The following is a 21,301-nucleotide window of genomic DNA, read 5'->3' on the forward strand; positions in this document are numbered from 1 at the left end:
TCCCAGAACGTCTGCAGTTGGGAAAAAAGAGACAACACATATCAGAAAGCAGTGTCAATTCAATTATTCATGGAAAATTGGCAGAAGTTAAATGTGTTGAAACCACACACATGTGTGTTTGTAAGAGGGTTTTTGCTGATGCGTGTTATCTCTGGTTTAATAGGTGCCCAAAACTGGAGCTGTAGACTCGCTCTCTTCAGAAGTGCTGCAAGTTAGGCAGATGTGTGCCAGTAACCCCTTCGGCGGCAGCTGGCGTAGCTAAGCTTAGCTTCACTTTGAGAATAACTCACTTATCCAAATGAATTATTAGCTATTGAACTGTAGTATAGTTTCTCCAGTAAATCTCATCTTTTATGATGGAAACTTCTAGGATTTGGGCCCTTTGATAAACAGGGCGGGTAGTAAGATATTGGGAAGATATTATGGAAAGTAATAGGGCAAACAATCCTTTGTGGTTTAAGGGGGGGTAAAATGCTGTATTTAAAAACAGTAAGCTTTATTCTTCTTTTTTCCTACTTGAGTGCCCAATACAAGAAACTATTTTACAAAACAATTTCTCTCCTGATGACTGAAATTGAAAGAAGTGTGTGTGTCTGTGCATCTGTGTGTGTGCATGTGGTTCCATGTACATGCATGCCTTGTTCTTGAGTCATCAAAAAGAAAGATTTCACAATTTGGTTTATGAACTGGGATTACAGCTATTAAGGGGGGTAATGCATGTTTCCAGACTAACTTGAATCTCTTGTTAAAGATATACTGTCCCTGAAGGGTGGTTTTTTTTGTGTTTGTTTTTGTTTGTTTTTAACCAGATAACGCATAGCTAGAAGAGAGCTGGGAATTTTTTAAGAATATAAATTCCCACATAAATAATATCTTCCCCACCGTGGCATGAGTCTTCTGAGTGTTTCCTTTTTAGGTTTAAATACCAGTATTCTGCCTTTAAAAACACTTCTATTTTAGAAAATGCAATGAAAAGTGTGGTGGAGCTTTTAAAGCAAAGATTGTTTTATTCAGTAGCTGCTTGATTAGTGAAAGTGATTCAGAGTAGAGATCAAAAAGCTCTTTGCTTTTAGAGAAGTTATGTGCAAGTTTTTCCTTGGAAGACTGAGTCCTATTTAAGGTCCATCCCCACCCCACCCCCCAAATTCTCTCACAAACAGCTGACATTTGTTTTCCCAGTTGCATAGTGATGCTTGTGATGACCTTCTTTTTCGTGTTGGCAGTCCTCCATGCTTTTAAGTTACACAGAACTTGAAAATGCAGCTATGTTTAACTTCTTACTTCGTCAGGCTTGCTGTTACTTTACATTCTTTTAGCCTACTGTGTTACTTAGAAAAATAATAAAAAATTGCAATTAATTAAGGGGAGTTGATTGAAATAGGTGTCTCATTTTAAACCTGGCAAACAAAAAAGAGAATGTTGGCAGTAATTAATAAAATTTTATTGCATGGTTTCTGTTAAACTTCTAGAGACTTGGCTGTATTTACAGCATGTGCAAATCTCGGATTTGCCAAATCCTTTGCGATTAATAGTCTCTTATCCACTATCCTCTTTACGAGTCAGATAAAAGCATAAGGCTTCCATAATGCGAGTTTGTGTAGGATTAGGGAAGCAATTTGGTGGTAGATGTGTTTGTCTTGAAGCATGAGAATTGATGACATGTGCAATTTCCAAATATGGTTTTAACATAATAGTATGTCTAATCACTTTTTTGATCTTAGTAACATACGTGCTTCTGCTCAAGTTTTATGTTTAACACCAGAGCTACAAACGATACTGTGTTCAAGTGAGGAGTGTGATGCAGAGGGGCAAGTATTAACTACAGTAAACATTTTCAATTCTAGCTTACAGGCTGTACACTGTAGTCCCTCGATTAGTGAAGTTTGTTGATATTCTGACCAACTGGTATGTTAGAATGAATCGCAGAAGATTAAAGGTAGGTGTCTACTTCTGCAATCTTGTACTGCAAACAAAACCCTAGTAGTCTATGGTAATTTAATGCATAGCAGCTTCATGGTATTAAACAAAATCTTTATGCCACATTTTAAATTGTATCAGTTTGTACCTGATAGTGGGAATGAGAAGTTAACATTTTTTTCCTCCTCTTTGCTTTATGAGGAAAACCGAACAAATACAGTGCCAAGTAATTCATAGAATCATAGAATGGTTTGGGTTGGAAGGGACCTTAAAAATCATCTAGTTCCACCCCCCCCGCGCTGGGTAGGGACACCTCCCACCAGAACAGGTTGCTCAAAGCCCCGTCCAACCTGGCCTTGAACACCTCCAGGGATGGGGCTTCCACAATATCTTTGGGCAACCTGGGCAGTGTCTCACCACCCTCAGAATAAAGAATTTTTTTCCTAATGCCCAATCTAAATCTACCCTCTTTCAGTTTAAAAAAGTTACCCCTCATCCTATCACTACATGCCCTTGTAAAAAGTCCCCCTCCAGCTTTCTTGAAGGCCCCCTTCAGATACTGGAAGGCTGCTATAAGGTCTCTCTGAAGGCTTCTCTTCTCCAGACTGAACAAGCCCAACTCTCTCAGCCTGTCCTCACAGCAGAGGTGCTCCAGCCCTCTGATCATTTTCATGGCCTCCCCTGGACTCCCTCCAACAGGTCCATGTACTTCTTATATTGGGAGCCCCAGAGCTGGAGGCAGCACTGCAGGTGGGATCTCCCAGAGCAGAGTAGAGGGGCAGAATCCCCTTCCTCACCCTGCTGACCTCTTTCACTTGCAGGATGGGATTGAGCAAAATAAATACAGCTTGGAAAACTAGTTTATTGCATTAACATAGGAAATTTTTGAAGTTTATTGAAGTGCACTTACTGATCCTAAAATTGCAGTTGTTTTTTTCTTGGTGAATTCTTCAAATAGGGCGAGAATGGGACTGAAGACTGTATTATGGCCTTGGAAACCTTGTTTAGTGTTTTGTTCTCCATGTGCAGACTTATGGTAAGGGAGTTACAGCCCACTATAACTATTTGACATTTTTAATGTAGTTAATCTAAAAGCATGCATTTTTCTAAGTTGACCATAGAAACTAAGGGTACAGAGGCTGAACGCATGGGGAGAAAAAAACATATTGCTACTGATTTGTGTAATACAGTTCATTTTCCACCTCCCCCTTTTATTTGGTTATCTGCCCCGTGGTACTATAAAGAAGACAAATATCACCTGCCTGGTAAAGAGACATTATGGTTTCTTATCTGATGCCCAGAAGTAACACAAAAATATCAGGAAGGAGGTGAATGAGTAGTAGCAATTTCATCATTTATTTCAGTCTGCAGTTTGAATAACATCACAGTTTTGCACTGAAGACACTGTGTAAGCATTGTTTTTGCTGAACTGTCTTTATGCAATTCATAAGCATTACTGATTCATAATGTACAAACAATAAAGGAAAGATGATGATTGAATGCAACATTACAGGCACCATATACTCCATTTATCACTGAGCTGATGTACCAGAATCTGAAGACGCTTATTGATCCGGCCTCAGTTCAGGAGAAGAATACTGAAAGCATCCACTACCTCATGCTTCCCCAAGTGAGGTAAGAGACAGCTCTTATGTTGCAAAATGAGGTTTTTAGTTTGGTTGGGGTTTGGGTGGTTGTTGGGTGAGGTTTTGGTTGATTCTTTTTTTTTTTTTTTTTTTTTTTTTTGCATTACAAGAAAACAAGCTGCTTTAATAATGTGAATACTCCTTTGCCTCAGGAAGAATTTTAGGATGATAGCTAACACATTCTTTTCTCTAAGCAAAAAATGTTTAAGTTTTGATTGAGCTCTGATTAGTGTTAGTCTCCGTGCTGTAGGAGAGCATTTCACTAGGAGTATGCTTCACACCCCACGCAAAATTAGCTGGGAATTTTCTTTTGCCTCCACATTTAGGTAGTAGACTTGTGGTAGGTTAAAGGATTGTAGATAGGAAGGAGAACAATTAGGAGGAATGCATGTTCCCAACTCATAATGTTTTCTTCTTCTGGAGGGCAAGGAATATCCTTTTTACTCTTCAAAACGTTTGCTGACTAGAAGCTATAATGCCTACCTAGGAAGGGCCCAAAAGCATTGTAAAACTTTCTTGTGGCCCCTACGTTTGCAAGAACGTGTGCATCCCCCCATCTCTAGGCCTTTCTTAGTGAGGGCTGATGCCAGACCCCATGTGGATTGGAGGGATTGTTTTGTGTGGACCACATACGGAGCCAGCAGAATGAGTTCTTTTGGCTTCAGATCAAGAATTTAGACCATTGTCCAGATTGCTGCTTCCTTGTAAGAGGATAGATCGTATGAGAGGAAGCTTTCCAGACATCACTTCTTTGGATATCGATGGATGGGTGAGGTTTTTTTGTAAGTGCCGGTGTGTCTCAAAGGTTTGGGTCTATGGTGGTTGTACTGGATACATACTCTGGGTTATCCATAGTATCAACGCAACCCAGGTAGAACTTGACAACTGAAGTTGTTTAGGTTTGGTGGTTTGTCTTTTTTTTTTTTTTTTTTTTTTTTAATCCAACCGAGGGAGACACTCATATTACAGTAATCATTTGCTCATTAGTGCCTTGGTGCTACATTAGTGGATTAAGCTAGTGCCTGCATTGCAGTCTGCTGTTAGTTGCTGGATCCAAGATGTGCAAACTTTCCTTTTGCATTGCAGCTCAGTTTGGGAACCCTCAAGGACAAGGGAGCTGGCCGTGATACTTCACGTGCCAGTGTAAAAATTCAAACCTTTGAGTAATGTTTCTCTTATGGATACTATAAAGGTAGTAACACCTTAATCAAAGCCCTAGTCCAGCAGATGGGGATGTTTCAGTCGTAAGTTTTGCTTTACCGGTTCTGTTTTTCTGGACAGTCCTTATTGGATGTATGGTTTTCATCCCAACTCTGTTCATTTTATTCACAACTAGCTTTTGAACCAGTACCTCTGGTCTTGATTTGACACTTGTGTGGTTATAAAGGAGCTGCTCGATTTATGCAGCTACTCAAGAAATTGAGAAAAACACATTTTCAGAACTGTTGGCTGCTAGTACATTTGAAACAAGATGTGAATGTCAGCTTACTGACATAGCTTACAAACAACCCACCCTGGTGTGTGTGTGTGTCCCAAAGGCAAAAAACACCCCCAAACCCTGCCTTGCCTCGAAATGGAAGGGTGTTGAAATGATGAAGCCAGGAAAGATGACAAAACTGTCTAAAACATCAAGTTAAAATATCTAGAATTCCTGGAAAAGATTATAAATTGACATCCAGTGAGTTGGTTGCATTATAGGTATTCCATCGTTATTATAAGTATCCTATTTATAATATCTTTTTGCATTTTCTTATGATATTATTAATGTAAAACTTTTTATTGAACAGTGATAGAATAGGTAGTGTGACTCAATCCATCATTGCCATCTTGTGAGAGGTGCTAACAAAAGATGATGTAAAAATAGCTCTGTTTTTTGTTTCAGCAAGTTATTTCCTCATCTTCTCCACAAAGAGGGGAAAAAAACCCCACCTGTTTGTTCATTTTTCATATTGCCCGAAACAGAGTGTAACTGAGTCTCTTGTAGGGAATTTCAGAGAAGGGGGTAAAATGTTTTCAATCTGCTCAAACAGATACAATGAAAATGAAGCAATATAATGTTTCCTTTTTAATCTAGGGAGGATCTCATCGACAAAAAAATTGAAAGTGCCGTTTCTTGTTTGCAGTCTGTTATTGAGCTTGGACGAGTAATCAGAGACAGAAAAACCATTCCAGTAAAGGTTAGAACTCTTAACATCTCTTACTAATACCTTGGGAATGTGCAGTAGCTTTGTAACTTTGGGATAAGCCTGGGACAACCGAAGAATTAAGTTTGGAATAGCAAACAGAGTTCAACAATAAAATTCTTCAAGTAATAAACAATAATTTCTGAAGTTCTTTATTTTCAGCTGGAAAGACAAAAGTTTCTGTTGGTTTTTTTCCTTCTCCCCAGTATCCTTTGAAAGAAGTAGTTGTTATCCATCAGGATCCAGAGGCTCTGGAGAACATCAGGTCTTTAGAGAAGTACATACTCGAGGTAAGAATGTCACAAACATGATGCTTACTTAACTGGATTGTGTATGTCAGTTACCTAAACAAACAAAACCCTAACCTTCCCTGGTGACAATATTAATAACTCGTTAGGTAAAATGAATCTAAAAGAGAAATGTAATGAAAGGGGTTATTGATGGGTACTGTATACAGAGATGAAGGTAATGGGCAATGATCCTTGGTCAGTTGTAGTATTGAGAAATACTTAGTCACTCCAGCTGATCACGTAGGACTAAGAGGCTATTAGAAATGTTCTTTTTCTTGATCAGAGAAAGGAAAAAAACATCTGCTGAATGAAGGTAAGACAATAGTCCACTACATGTTGCCAAAGAGATGAATGTGATCTCCTTCAGCTGAAAGGCATTAAAACCAGTTTGACAGTAAGTGGAAGAGTTGATGGAGAGAAGTAGTTCCATGTAAGAGAGGATAGGGGACCAGTCAAGAATTTTGCAGTATATTGTCTAGGAAATAAAATGTCAAATAAATAAAATGTTAGTCTGTACAATTTCTTGCACTCGTCTGCTTCTGTATGCCACTGCAATACTCTTAACATGTGTCCATTAGAGAAATGCAGCCTGCCCTACTTCTAAATCTTTGTTTGGATAAAAGCCCCGTCATTCAAAACAAAAGTAATGCTTCTTGGTTTTTTGAGCTTAGCTTCCTGAAATTGGCAGCGTTTTCTGCTTTTAGTCAGTCATGTAAAAATCCATAGTATTGTAAGAAGTGAAATGGAAAAGGAGTTTGTTTATAAATAAACTTCATTTATTTATATGTTTATACTATAAATAAATCTTTTAAACTTCAATACTGCATTTCAGAATCTGTAGTGAAGGCACAAAGCCTGTTACTTTTTGATAGCTTAAAAGACTTTTGTAGAGTGGGCTTTTTTAGTCTTTATGTTCAATCAAATTTCATTACAAATAGACTTTATATGCATCTACTTTCAAATCTATGATGTACAAGAGAAATCAAACAGCAAGAGGGAATAGTGAGAAGGAAGAGCGTTTCAGCTACAGTGATGAATTTCAATGAGCCATGGTGTTTTTATTCAAAAAGAAAAGGGAAAAAAAAGCTACTGTGCCAGTATGCCTTTGAACTTTTTTCGAGGTGTTGGAGCCTTCTAAACATCTTGCAAACCAGTGATTCTTACTACTTAAATCTGTTGTGATCATACATTTGGTATCATGAGCTATGCTATGTGCAATTTCTCAGTGTTAGCAGCCTAGGAGCTTTGCAATTGCTTCACTGAACAGGGAGTTAGAGGTGATATCATCTCTGTTGTAAGACCAGCGGCCTTTCAGAACCGCTCTGGAAAGCAGTGAGGGAAGAAGGGACCGGTTAAGCAACGCTGTTCTTCCTCAGCAGTCTTAATTTCCTCTTGCTGCAGTAGTCCCTCGTTGGGATGGATGATGATGGCTCTTCACCCAGATGTTTCATTGTGTTCCTTGGGGAGATAAGGCATGACTTCATCTTTGTAACTGTATATGTTTTGGGGAGGAAAGATTTGCATTTTGAATAGCAGCTCTTTGCTAAGAAAGCAGGATTCTAAAGGAACTGATTTGGTGTTGATGTTGGGCAGAATGCATGCATTAGACTTGAATATAAATTGGGGATTACTTCAGGCAATAATTTCTATGTATTAATCTGTCTGGATTTTCACTTGAATCCTTCCCTTATGCAATCTTGTTGTATTTGTGTGTGTCTCTTAATTCAACAAGGCAGGATACACGCCAGCTTTTTTTCTCTGGGGTGCGAACTGAAGGAGTGGTCTTGCAAAACAAAAACACCTAGGTAGTTGTTCAGACAATTTTCCCCATTCAAGGCCTCCTGATAAAAACATTTCTGAGGAGGGGATACTAGCCTCAATGCAAGGTCCTTGTCAGAGCAGTTAAGTACCACGTGATACGAAACTGAACAACCTCCCAAAATACCAGCTTCCTTAACTATTACAAGAGATTTCATGTAGAAATCTTAATACGGTTTCTGAACGCCTGTGACTGCAAGGTTAGCCTTCTCATGCCTTGCGCTCTCAAATCTACTTGTTTGAAACAATCTCTGTTTAAATGAGCAAAACCAGAAGACAGAAATTTTGAGCAGCAATGTAGTTGGACATCTGGACAGTTTATGAAAGACTCCCTTCCCTCCTGTGGTAACTTCACATCTAGAAAGGTGAGCCATAGGGTGTACTTTGCATTATCCTCTGAATTCTGCCCTCTTACTGTATTTTAAGTGCTTGTAGCGTATATACGAAAAACAGATTACTGTTACAACTTAATTCTTTGTCCTATTTTACCTCCAGCGTACTTCCCAGCTACTGTCTTATTAGTGTACAGCTTCTGTGTGTACAGCTTCTGTGTGTCCAAATACAGTGATTGGGTGGAAAGCGTAGGGATTCTCCGCAGTTCAGAGTTGTTCCTTTCTTGCAGCTCCATCCACAGCACTGAAGCTTTGACTCTGACACTGCAGAGGAACTTACTGTCTCTTTTCTGTCTGCAGGAAATTCTTTCCATGCTGTGTTACCTTAGGACTTCTATACTTCTTAAGAGCTGATATAATATAGGACTGCTGGGTTCAGCAATCTGTCTTGAGTTTGTGTTTCTGTTTAATGGCCTCTGGAATATTAAATAAAGTATTTCTACTAATAATTGACCTTTGACCTTCTTGTCATCTTTCATTTGTCAGAATCTGTCAATTTCCAGATCAGTTTATATATGTTCATGGCAGAGTTGGTTCCAATGGCTGTACCTAAGGCACGCTGGTAGTACATGAAGCATAAAGTTATGATGGATTTTTTTTTCTTCCATAAGTGTTTGTAACATTTTGCATTCTCTGAAGCTAGTGTAATGGATCTTCAAAGATAAGTGAGATATAAGTTCTTTTTCTATTATAATAACCACTGGCAGTGCAGTATCTAAGGATTTTTTCCCTTGCCCGGAAATGGTATGGCCCTTATCACATGCCTGTCCTTGGTAGGTAAAGGATCATTTCTTCCTTTCAATAAGGGATCTTCAGAGGGTTCTGTAACACAAAATCTTGTCACATGCTTAAAATGTATTGGAACTTTTTTAGTTCAAGTTGTCATTGTCAGGATCAGCTGCTTTGCCTTGACAAAGAGAAAAATCTGCATCTACCCAAGCAAGATCAACTCACCTCACTTGTCTCGGAGAGAGCAACCATGTCAGTCAAAGAATTCAAGAGATGACTGAAGCAGCAGAGGACCTCTTAAACTTCTAATTATGTATTATTCCAGCAATACCATCTTCCCCCAAGCCTAAATATGCATCTAAGGAAGGCTTCTAAAAATTCTGCTGGGGGCAACTTAAGAGTTGCCAGCTAAGGGGGGCATGGCTTAGTGCACAAGCCTTCTAGATCAGTGTTGTACGTTGCTTGCTTTTAGTTACTGTGGGACTTAGATTCTTAAGAATTGTGCACTAAAGGAATTTTAATTAAAAAATCTTAATTGATTTGCAAGTGAGATTGTAAGGCTTTTCTGTCATGTTAGCTTATTGATTATTTCTTAGATTTGGCAGTTATGATGCTTCACTTCAGAATTGCTAATCATTTCAATACCTGGATCTTTTCAATAGCAGAATTTTGTGGAATTTAGGTTAGTGTCTATCACGTTTTCTCAATCTGAAAACTGGATTTGTGGATTTTAGAATCCTGTTTTAAAGGGAGATGATGTTTACTTACTCAAATTACTTTAAAAAGCTGACAAAATTTGCTGTCAGCTTCTACAGCTAGTAAAAGGTAACAAAGAAACCTAACAATTTGATAAATTATAACATAATTGGATTGTACAAAAGTATGCTTTAATTTGTATTCATTTGCTATTGCAAACAAAGTTAAGGTATGTCTTATGGGGGGATGAGTTACAACAAACTCAAATAGCTTTATGGAAGCACAAATAAACCACTGTCTATTTTACTATTTTTATTATGTATCTTAAAATTCAACAAGCTGATGCTGAAGCTTAGCATGTGTTTTATTGTATTGTATAGCAATCAATCTAGTTGTTTACTAGGATGGTTCAGAGCTGAAGAGGTCAATGAATACAGGCAGACTGGGTAGTATTACTGTATTTGCAGCTTTGTTCATCAACCTCTTGAGTATTCAGAGCTTTAGAACCTTTAGTTATTGCCAGAAGTGTGTTTCTAGTAAATTTGCAGGTGCCAGAGGCAGTCTGTAAGAAAAACCACACTTTTTAATTTCATGCAGTTGCTGACAAAGGAATTTGAAAAATACACTTGTCAATTCTTTGAAAATTTCATTCATTGCTTTTTCAGAAGTAGCTGTAGTCTTTGATCTGCACTTACTCCCTCATCATCAGAACATAGCAAATCATTTGAATAAATGGATTTTAATATTAACACTGTCCAGAGTATGGAGTTGTTAGGCAAAAATAGCCAAGCTCACAAAATGAAATAAATCCAGAAGGCTTTTTAGCAGCTGAACACAGTTGCATTTTATTCATTAGTATTTGAGGCCTTCTACAAGCCTAGTTCAGGGCTTCTCTGCCCAACTACTTCCAATGAAAGGTTTTATTAGAGTAAATTTTACTCGATGCACAATCAGAATCTTGTTTGCATCCAACCTTTATATACTCTTCAACCCCCACCCCTATGTATGGCTATAATAAAACAGAGGAAATTGACTTCTCCTTCATCAAATCCAAGGTCTAACAGTATTTCATAAGGTTAATGGTGTTACAGTAATGTAGTAGACGGAGTCTGTGAATGGGCTGAATTACCTGACGTGTGAACCGTGGCAGTGTGTGGTCCTTCAGCCTTTTGTTTCTTACAGTATTACATATTTGATATTTATTTCCTTTTTAGGATGTTCACTTAAGAGAGCCCAGCCCAACTGAAGCACAGCACTGGCATCGCTCTTTCTCTGTCCTGAGAATCGGGCGTAGTTGGGTTACTGGTTGATCTGACCATGTCTGGCACGTGGCACCAACAAAAGGCCCATGTGCATAGGAATCCCTGAATATACTGGTCTTCCGACTGGCGATGGGAAGGACTGGTTGCCTCAGCTTGTGTGTATTAGACTTGAAACGTGTTAAGGAGCTAATTTTGATTTATTGGAAAGACAAGAACAATTTTAAATCAAAGCACTATATTGAGGCAGCTATAAACAGACCTAAGATACAGGCTTGGGTTTTTTTTTGAAGAGTCGTTCTGTTTATTTTAATTATAATGTATACAGAAGAATGATTTCCTAATCTAATTAGTATAGAAAACTTGTCCCAATGGATTTGGCTTGTATGTCATTTATCTAATCAAGCCCAAAGTCATCTTTCAATTTGTGCTATATTTTGGATTGTTGTTTCTTTTTCCCCATGAGGTCATCATTTACCACTCGTGGGCTCATTTCCAACAGCACCCCATTAAAACTGAATTTCTGAGGTACGCAAATTTCATTAGGTTTCCTAAAAGATGTACTAAATAAAATTAGCATCAGTTGTATTCTTGGCTGCTCGTGTCAGTAGGACTTCCTAGGGAATTAGACTGTAGCTCAGAGGTTGTATTTCAGCATTACTTCTCAATCTAAATGTTTGGCTACTTGCTAATCCTGTCGTGCTGATGCTACCATTTCTTTCTGCTTCCTAAATGACTTGGAGCGGCTTGCTTGCCAAACGCACTTGGGGATTCTGTATCATGTGAATAAGTTTTACATTCCTTACCCACCTCTTTCATAATTTTTTTAAACCTCAGTCATATCTCCCTTCAGCTTTTTTCTCTCCAGAGTTCTAGCCTTGGTCTTTCCTCACATGGGAGCAACGCTGTCCTCTTTATCAGTTGTTCTGTAAAACTTTCCGTAGCACCACTATATTCCCCTTCAGATGTGGGGTCAAAAACTGCACTGGTTACTTATAACACAGGGACACACCTGTGTTTCTGTAGTGGCAAAATAACATCCTTGGTCTGGGGCCCTTCCTGAAGTTCATGCAAGTTTTATAAGCTTTTTTTGGCTGCCCCAGCACACTGATCTTGTGCTGCAGAGCATAGACAGATTTTTTTTCTGAGCAAGGTGGTTTTTGTACAGTAAGGATCCAGAATAAACAGATAAGGAAAGAGACAAAATGAGGCAGTAGCACTTATACAAGCTGAAATATAAAACTGTCAGTTATAATTTTCTGGCTAAATGCATACTGAAAGGACTATTAACACAAATTTTTCTTCCTGAATTTTGCCAGGCCATTTTCTAATGACGTTGCACACAAAGGTAATAGTTTTATCTCTTCAGGCAGTTGTAATGATAAAATGAAAAAGGCTGTTGAATAGGGATCTGATTTGAGTTGAGAGCTGACTGGTGTCAATAACAGAAATGTCTACCTAACAGCTGCAGAGAAGGATAGGATCTTCTGCTGAAGGATAGTTTCAGTGTTGGTTGGGTTTATTTGCTCTTGCAGTGTTAGCAAATTACTTAGTTCACAGAGGCAACAGTGTAAAATATTTGCAGCTTGAGACTTGCGATTTCCTCTGGTTTTGTACCCTATCCACAGCTGTCAGAGATGGTTATTCTTTAGCTTCATGGGGTTTTTTTTTGTTTGTTTGTTTTTTCTGTATTTATATAGGAACTTAATGTACGTCAAGTGACACTATCTACTAATAAAGATAAATACGGAGTCCGGTTGAGAGCAGAACCAGATCACATGGTGCTTGGGAAGCGTTTGAAAGGTGCGTTCAAGCTTGTCACGGCTGCAATCAAAGAGCTGAAGAGTGAGCAGCTGGAGAAATTCCAGGAGATGGGTACGTAGTGGGACGAACCACTAAACCATGGCAATGCTGACCAATAAAGGATCCAAAATCCTTTGGTTAGTCAGAAAAAAATCAAGCAATTGCACTTGATCTATGTATATTCGCTGAGCATTTGCAGGAACAGATGCAAAAGTATCCTTCTGTGGGCTTAGGGAAACTTAAGGCCTACTTCCCTGTTACTATCCCTATTAAATTTTATGTTAATGAGAACAGGGGAAAAGTTGTTTTTATTATTTGCTGACAGTAGATTAGCAGTGACCATGTATACTACTAATCTTACACTGCTCTCCTGTGTAAGGCGTACCGTAAGGCCAAAATGAAGTGGAGAGTAAGCTGTTCTGTAAGACTGAATCCAATTTGGGGCTAGATGAGGTGACAGACAGGGAGGTGGATTGAGAGTTGGCTGCGGGACAGAACTCAGAGGGTTGTGATCAGCGGCACAGAGTCTAGTTGGAGGCCTGTAACCAGTGGTGTCCCCCAGGGGTCAATACTCGGTCCAATTTTGTTCAATATACTCATTAATGACCTGGATGAGGGGACAGAGTGTATCCTCAGCAAGTTTGCTGATGATACCAAACTGGATGGGGTGGCTGACACCCCAGAGGGCCATGCTGCCATCCATCCTGCCATCTCCTGGACAGGCTGGAGAGCTGGGCAGAGAAGAACCTAATGAGGTTCAACAAAAGCAAGTGCAAGGTCCTGCACCTGAGGAGAAAGAATGCTAGGCACCAGTACAGGTTAGGGGACCTGCTGGGAAGTAGCTTGGAGGAGAAGGATCTGGGGGTTGTGGTAGACAGTAAATTATCCATGGCCCAGCAATGTGCCCTTGTCGCCAAAAAGGCCAATGGAATCCTGGGCTGCATAGGGAAGAGTGTGGCCAGTAGGTCGAGGGAGGTCATTCTCCCCCTCTACTCTGCACTGGTGAGGCCACAACTGGAATACTGTGTCCAGTTTTGGGCTCCCCAGTTCAAGAGGGACAGGGAACTGCTGGAGCGAAGGGCAACTAAGATGATTAAGGGCTTGGAGCATCTGCCTTATGAGGAAAGGCTGAGAGAGCTGGGACTCTTTAGCCTGGAGAAGAGAAGGCTGAGGGGAGACCTTATTATGGCGTACAAGTATCTCAAGGGTGGGTTGAAGGAGGATGGAGCCAGGCTCTTTTCAATGGTTCCAAGTACCAGGACGAGGGGCAATGGGCACAAGTTAGAACACAGGAAGTTCCGTTCAAATACACGGAAACACTTCTTTACGGTGAGGGTGACAGAGCACTGGCACAGGCTGCCCAGGGAGGTTGTGGAGTCCCCTTCCCTGGAGATTTTCAAGACCCGCCTGGATGCAGTCCTGAGTAATGTGCTCTGGGCAATCCTGCTTTGGCAGGGGAGTTGGACTAGATGATCTCTAGAGGTCCCTTCCAACTCTGATAATTCTGTGAATTTTAACTGAGTATATGTGCAGTAGTTTTTTTTTTCAAAAGCATTGCTTCAATTCCACATCTACACAGGGTGTGAATTTTCCAGCTACATCTGTTTAGTTAACTGCCTAAATGTAAATTTTAATTGAGTTGAGTATAGAGGTTATTTTTGCATTTTCTTCTGTTTCATTGAAAATGGTACATAAAGAGTTGCTGAAGCGTCTGCATTTATTTGAGCGAGTTCTGCTGCCCACAGAAGTGCTGGTATGAAAATCTCAATGTGGCATAGCTCAGTGTTTCTTACTAGTGCTTAACTGCTGTCTTAACTGTATTGCAAATATACTGCATTTTGTGTATTTGAAGTCTGATACTTGTTTAAAGCTTTTTGAATTAGAAATTTATTTTTACTCTGGTTGTGAGAGATAGATGTTCCTCATCTTCCAATTCTGCAGGCACCATTGTTGTAGAAGGACACGAACTCCATGGGGAAGACCTTCGTCTCATGTATACCTTTGATCAGGTTGCAGGAGGATCTGCCCAGTTTGAGGCACATTCCGATGCTCAGGTATTTTATTGGTTATTTCCTTTTTTTTTTTTTTTTATTATGGGCAGAGTTACTCTAGAATTAATATGAAAATGGTGAGGTGAAAGCTGGGGTGGTTTTGTTTGTTCAGATAGTTCAACAAATTCCAGGAGCCTGTCTCCTGAATTTTAGAGCTGTTCAATTTCTCTCTTCAACATAGTATTTTGTAAGAGAGGAGCTCTATAAAAACGTATGTGAGCTTTGGAGTGAGTTAATACTAACTTGTTTTCAAGTTTGCCACCTATTCAACTCTTTTCTGTGCATTACCTCAGGTTTTGGTTCTGCTAGATGTTACCCCAGACCAGTCCATGGTGGATGAAGGAGTTGCCCGAGAAGTGATTAATCGCATCCAGAAGCTTCGCAAAAAGGTTAGGAAGCAATGGTTTGGAACAAGACATTTTCATTTACTTTTAAGCAATCTTTGGGCAATACTGAGTGGAAACTGCCGGCTTTTTTATTAAACATGAAGCCCTGTATCGTGAAGCCCTGTATCGTTTATACATATGTAGCTTGAGTTGAACAGTGAGCTTGCTATAAGTCATCCATAGTGAATTAACTAATTTATTTTACTGCTCATCTCTTGTTTTCTGTCTTCAGCCACGGAACAGTGGTTCAGTCCCGGTTAAGCAGCAGCTCTCAGGCCTGCTGTGTCGGTGCCATCTCGGTCCCGGCGCATTACGTCAGCTGGTGAGAGCAGAGACATCTGAGCTGGGACTGCTAAAAGAAACAAACTCATGTCTTAACAAATTGCAGGAGGCATTTCTGGCACCAATTTGTATACCTACATTAATGATTCCATTCTAAATTGTTCTCATCGTACATACAAATGACGCTGTCTGACCTTTATGGCAAAGCACTTTGAACCAACATAACTTCCTTCTTTCTACAATACTAATCCAGAAAGAGCTGCACTCACTGTGTCCATTTTGTGCCAAGAAAGCATGGTCATCGTGGAGGTGATGGCAAGTCTGAAAAGCCTTTAATCTGGAGAGGACACTAAGTAATATTTAACTCGATACAAAGAATTCTAACAGTTTCTAAACTTACAAGTTTAAAAACAAACAAACAAAAACATGAAAAACCACAAACAAAAAAAACCCTAAAAAAATCCCCCCCTAAAACCACAAAAAAAACCCAAACAATCCCCTGTCCCCTCATGCACGTACACATTGCAAACGTGGAACGTGGTGTTCTGTGATACATTAGGGTTTTCCTACTCAAGTACCTTGGTGGCAACATGCTAGAATTTGTATCTTTTTCAAACTTATGTCTGAAGAAATTTACAAGAGCTCTAAATGGTGCGTAGAGAAAATTTTCATGGGACATGTTTTTGGGGATGTGTACAGTGAATACTGCATGAATCTTCAGTATAAGACTGAAAAATGTCAAATTTGTGCCGAAATAGTTTTTATATATATATTGTTTTAAAAAAAAAAATATGTAGATTTATATCTGTATAAATAAAAACAGGAAGAAATGTGGCCATGAAAACTATTTCATAAGTTACTGGATGATTTACATTTACTTCTGTAATGACATGAGGCCATAACTTATTCTCACTTAGATGAATATCAAAAAACTTAATCTTCCCTAATAACTAACATGATGCTAATGTGCACTTACTCTGTTATTCTTTCGTTCCCACTCCTGTTATAAAAGTGGGCACGTAATAAAACCCCATACTCCGATCCACAGTAACTGTTGCTGGCACGAGGGCAGGCATTACTTTTAGCAGATTTTAGAAATAAAGTTTTCTTGGTGCTGCTTTTTTTTTTTTTCCTTGAAGCCATTTTCTTACTGAAGAAGAATTTCAGCTTTAATAAGCATGCCATTGAAATAAATTGCTCTTTTTCTGAAGTATATGTTATATTTATGTGGATATATGTGACAGAACTAGTGTGAAAACTTAAGTCTGGTCACCACCTTCCAAAACAATACCAAAATGTTTTGGAGATTGTTGGCTGTTCAGAAAATGTCACTGATTGAGCAATCCTTCAATAAAGAGCCGAGGGCTTAATTTCAGGCTATCAGGATGTGTAAATGCTAGTAAATTCTTGTGCATGAAGAGAAGCGTTTCAGTACATTTGGTAGGCTTTCAGATCCCTAAGGGGGTGAGCTGGTACATGCGTTTGGAAGTGAGATGTTTTGAGCAAGGTATGCTATTTGGTCGTTATCTTTTGAAGAAAAATTCACCATGTTTCAAGCCTCTTTCTTGCCCTTCTGACAAAAGAATTGTTTTGTTCTAGATCTTTTGTGGAAACTTTTAACAAAAGTCTGGTAAATATCTAAGATGTTTTTTCTTTAAGTTAACAAGTATCCTTCTTTTAGTTTGTATACGTGAAAGTCCCCTTGCTGTTATTAATATTATATTTGGTGTATCCTGCAGCGAAATCTGGTTCCTACAGATGAGATTACTGTGTACTACAGAGCACATCCAGAAGGTGACTACCTGGATACTGTTATTAAGGAACATACGGATTTCATTTTTGCAACAATAAAGGCTGCCCTGAAGCCTTACCCGGTGCCTACCTCAAAAGAAGTTCTCATCCAGGAAACAACCCAAGTAAGAAGGAGAAAGCATTGACCGCATAGTTCATTTTGTTATCTGCTTTTAACTGAACAAATTGCTTTATTTACAGAAAAAAATTATCTAAGTATTTATTTGTGGGATATAGTGGATATTGTGTAACCCTTATAAATTTTCATATTCGTCTTTTTGTTTAAAAAAAATAAAATAGTTGGGCTCTGTATGTGTAGTATTTATGAAAACAAAGCCACTTGGGTATCAAAACAAATATCTTAGGTAGTTGTTTGTGTAAGATTAATACACATTTGTATTTAGTTAGTTATTTGTACTTGGATTAGCACATCATTTAGACAGCAAAACATTGTTGCTCTGATTTCTTTAAGTTAATATGCTTTTGCATTAGAAATGTTCTCCTTTGAGGCTAAATTTTGCCTTTTGACTTAAGCCCATCTTCAGTTATTAATGTTTTGAGGGTGCTTGTTTTTTTTCCCCCCATGTTGCTGAACTTCAGTGACTTGTAAAAATGCAGTTTCGCAGATTGGTTTATCCTTTCAGCAGCAGATTTGAACCATTTCCTTTGTTTTCTTTGACTGTTTCTTCTGACATGTTTTGAGAATACTTTTGCCATGTTTTTATTCAAACTTACTATCTTCAGAAGGCGTTCCTAGCAGGATTGTGGGTGAAATGTTCTTCAGTCTAAATGTCATGCTAGACCAGAAAGGTACGAACTTAGCATATGTCAGACTTAAATTTTGATTTACAGAATGGCTTGGGGGGTCTGAGAATAGCTGAAAGGAAAGCGCATATTTTATCTATCTCAGTAACATCATGTGTAAGGAAATGTTTTACGCTTATTAATTACACTTCTAAAGCTGTATGGATTTGAAACAAAGCTGTGTGTGGCCTTTTTCAAAACTACTAGTTCCATCTAGTCACAAAGAGAGAAAAACACTGTGTAAAAGCAGAGAATATTGTGGTTGAGAAATCAGTGAAAATATTTTGCTATTTCTTCAGTTACTTATCAGATTGGGGTACTTCTGATGGACAGTTTGATGTTAAGTCAACATCAAATCTGAATTAGAATATAAAAGCATCGGGGAAAAAAACGTATAGCGCTAGGAAATGCTTGTTTGGATGCCTACCACTGAAATTGCCTGGTACGTGAGCTTTAACATTGGTCGCTGTGTCTTTCCGTGAAAGCTTTCGTGCCTGTGCAAGTGTGGTTCCCCCCACTATTACTTTCCTATTTTCTGAGTCTTAACTTAGCAGATTCTAGTGAATGGTGGAAAGCTAAAAGACAAGTCTATTAGATTCGTTTTAAATAATGCTGTCTATGTAAAGACAAAATCTTGCCCTGACAGAAGGCGCTCGTTATTATGTATGTAATTGATAGTTGTTGTCTGGATATCAGCAAAAACCAGACATCCGTTCAGTTTTTGAAATGATGGGCTAGTACGTGAACTGGAGATAGGTTTGTGGGTCAGGCTATGCATTTGCACAACTGTCGCATTTCAGACTGGGAAAACCTAAAAAATTATAGCTGCAGTAAGACTATATACAACAGACAGTTCTGTGTGGCTGTTGCAACTGGTGACTAAGTTTATAGGAATGTAACAATCTTGTAATGGTGATGGAGTCGAGCGTGCCTACCTGTCAGCGTAAAGTCTGGGGTGTGGAGGCTTTTTCAAACAAAACCATTAGCAGGGAGTTATTGTGAGTTCTGTGTACTGAAGCTATACAGTTTATGTATGGTAAAGGGAGGCAAAGAAAAGCTTTGTAAGTCCCCCAGGGGTCAATATTCGGTCCAATTTTGTTCAATATATTCATTAATGACCTGGATGAGGGGACAGAGTGTATCCTCAGCAAGTTTGCTGATGATACCAAACTGGGTGGGGTGGCTGACACCCCAGAGGGCCGTGCTGCCATCCAGCGTGACCTGGACAGGCTGGAGAGCTGGGCAGAGAAGAACCTAATGAGGTTCAACAAAAGCAAGTGCAAGGTCCTGCACCTGGGGAGGAAGAATGCTAGGCACCAGTACAGGTTAGGGGCGGACCTGCTGGGAAGCAGCTCGGAGGTGAAGGATCTGGGGGTTGCGGTAGACCGTAAATTATCCATGGCCCAGTAATGTGCCCTTGTTGACAAAAAGGCCAATGGAATCCTGGGCTGCACAGGGAAGAGTGTGGCCAGTAGGTCAAAGGAGGTCATTCTCCCCCTCTACTCTGCACTGGTGAGGCCACAACTGGAATACTGTGTCCAGTTTTGGGCTCCCCAGTTCAAGAGGGACAGGGAACTGCTGGAGCGAGTCCAGCGAAGGGCAACTAAGATGATTAAGGGACTGGAGCATCTGCCTTATGAGGAAAGGCTGAGAGAGCTGGGACTCTTTAGCCTGGAGAAGAGAAGGCTGAGGGGAGACCTTATTATGGCATACAAGTATCTAAAGGGTGGGTTGAAGGAGGATGGAGCCAGGCTCTTTTCAATGGTTCCAAGTAACAGGACGAGGGGCAATGGGCACAAGTTAGAACACAGGAAGTTCCGTTCAAATACACGGAAACACTTCTTTACGGTGAGGGTGCCAGAGCACTGGCACAGGCTGCCCAGGGAGGTTGTGGAGTCCCCTTCTCTGGAGATTTTCAAGCCCCGCCTGGATGCAGTCCTGAGTAATGTGCTCTGGGCAATCCTGCTTTAGCAGGGGAGTTGGACTAGATGATCTCTAGAGGTCCCTTCCAACTCTGAAAATTCTGTGATTCTGTGAAATGCGGAGTTGTTTATTATTATTTTACATTAAGGAGTCTCAGTCACTACAAAGTACCTCCCTGGGGAGTCAGTCTATGATCTTTGCCACGTGGGTTGCCTTCTGCACCTTTAGGTGGTTACTGTGCTTACAGCCTTGCTGTGCCTCTGAATTGTCAGTGACAGGCTTAGACTTTAAAATAGAGGTTGCAGAGAGAAATAGATGACTGAGATTTAGAGCAACTTAAAGTCTTCCTTGGAAGTTGCGCTTCCTAGGACTGCGGAGAGGGATTGCTTAGGGCAGATGTTTGTACTCTGTGTTCTGCTGCAACCAGCTTGTCACATTAAAAGCAGTGAATAAAAATATCTGAAATGGAAAAGCCCTTCTTTAGAAATCCTTTGAGTGTAGAAGTGTGGCCCTTTGTGGAGAGTTGAGGATAGCTGCAGCTGTGTGCACTGAATTTGCAGTTTGGTGCAGCAGACAAAGCTTTGGTTACTTGTCTATCTTAGTCACAACAGCACTGCATTTTGTACTGGCGCTTTCAGGCGTAAAGATGATGACGATGTGAATTCAGATTGAATTATGCATTAACTGTCTTCTGTTGGTGGGGGTTGATAAGCAGCATTGACGTGGAAAATGCTTTACAGTGCTGATTATATAGATGATTATATAGATTTATTTATTTTTCAGAGATAAACAGGTGCAAGTTAAAAGAATGAAGTGTGTAATTCCACACTTGGGTCCATAAGTTCAGTCAACTGTGACAGGATCATTGCACCAAATTTTTGGAAGAATTAAAAGGAATAACAGGTCTGCTTGATGTTGGATATATGTAAAGACTGGGACAAAAACGAAGTGCAGCCTGTCTTTCCTACAAGTATGTTGATTACATTCAGGATCAGTATTTCAGTGAAATCATCCTGGATCAATTTTTGATACAAGGCTTTAATTATGATCCCTTCTCTAAAAGACTCGCTCTCAGAGACAACAAAAAAATAATCAGCAGTTGATCAGAAAATACTGGGAAGAAAAAGCAGCTACTTGAAAAATGAATTTTTAATTGCTGCTAGAATTGGGTAAACACAAAATGAGATTTGTTGCTCCATAAGTGTCTTTCCCTACTTTGTAATAGGAGCTCAGCAAAGAGTGGCGCTTCCAAGTCTGAGTCGGTCACCCTTTGGACTGTAACTCTTAACAAAGACTGTCTCTAAATTTACTAAAAATTTGGCCAAGATGGC

At 39.6% G+C, this 21,301-nt stretch overlaps 1 protein-coding gene across 1 annotated transcript in view; it reads left to right on the top strand.

The window, feature by feature from the left end:
• The window catches only part of IARS1 (isoleucyl-tRNA synthetase 1), a gene marked incomplete at its 5' end in the record, with an annotated part of 105,938 nt that overhangs the window by 71,150 nt on the left and 13,487 nt on the right, over positions 1-21,301 (top strand). The window contains 9 exons of the mRNA XM_082487808.1: positions 1,845-1,936; positions 2,876-2,953; positions 3,431-3,552; positions 5,638-5,740; positions 5,953-6,036; positions 12,631-12,805; positions 14,675-14,787; positions 15,078-15,173; positions 17,192-17,368. Coding sequence (XP_082343934.1) covers positions 1,845-1,936; positions 2,876-2,953; positions 3,431-3,552; positions 5,638-5,740; positions 5,953-6,036; positions 12,631-12,805; positions 14,675-14,787; positions 15,078-15,173; positions 17,192-17,368 — 1,040 coding nt within the window. The remainder of the gene's footprint in view (positions 1-1,844; positions 1,937-2,875; positions 2,954-3,430; positions 3,553-5,637; positions 5,741-5,952; positions 6,037-12,630; positions 12,806-14,674; positions 14,788-15,077; positions 15,174-17,191; positions 17,369-21,301) is intronic.

Source organism: Vanellus vanellus (assembly GCF_965231255.1).
Source record: "Vanellus vanellus genome assembly, chromosome: 9".
Classification (NCBI taxonomy): Eukaryota; Metazoa; Chordata; class Aves; order Charadriiformes; family Charadriidae; genus Vanellus; species Vanellus vanellus.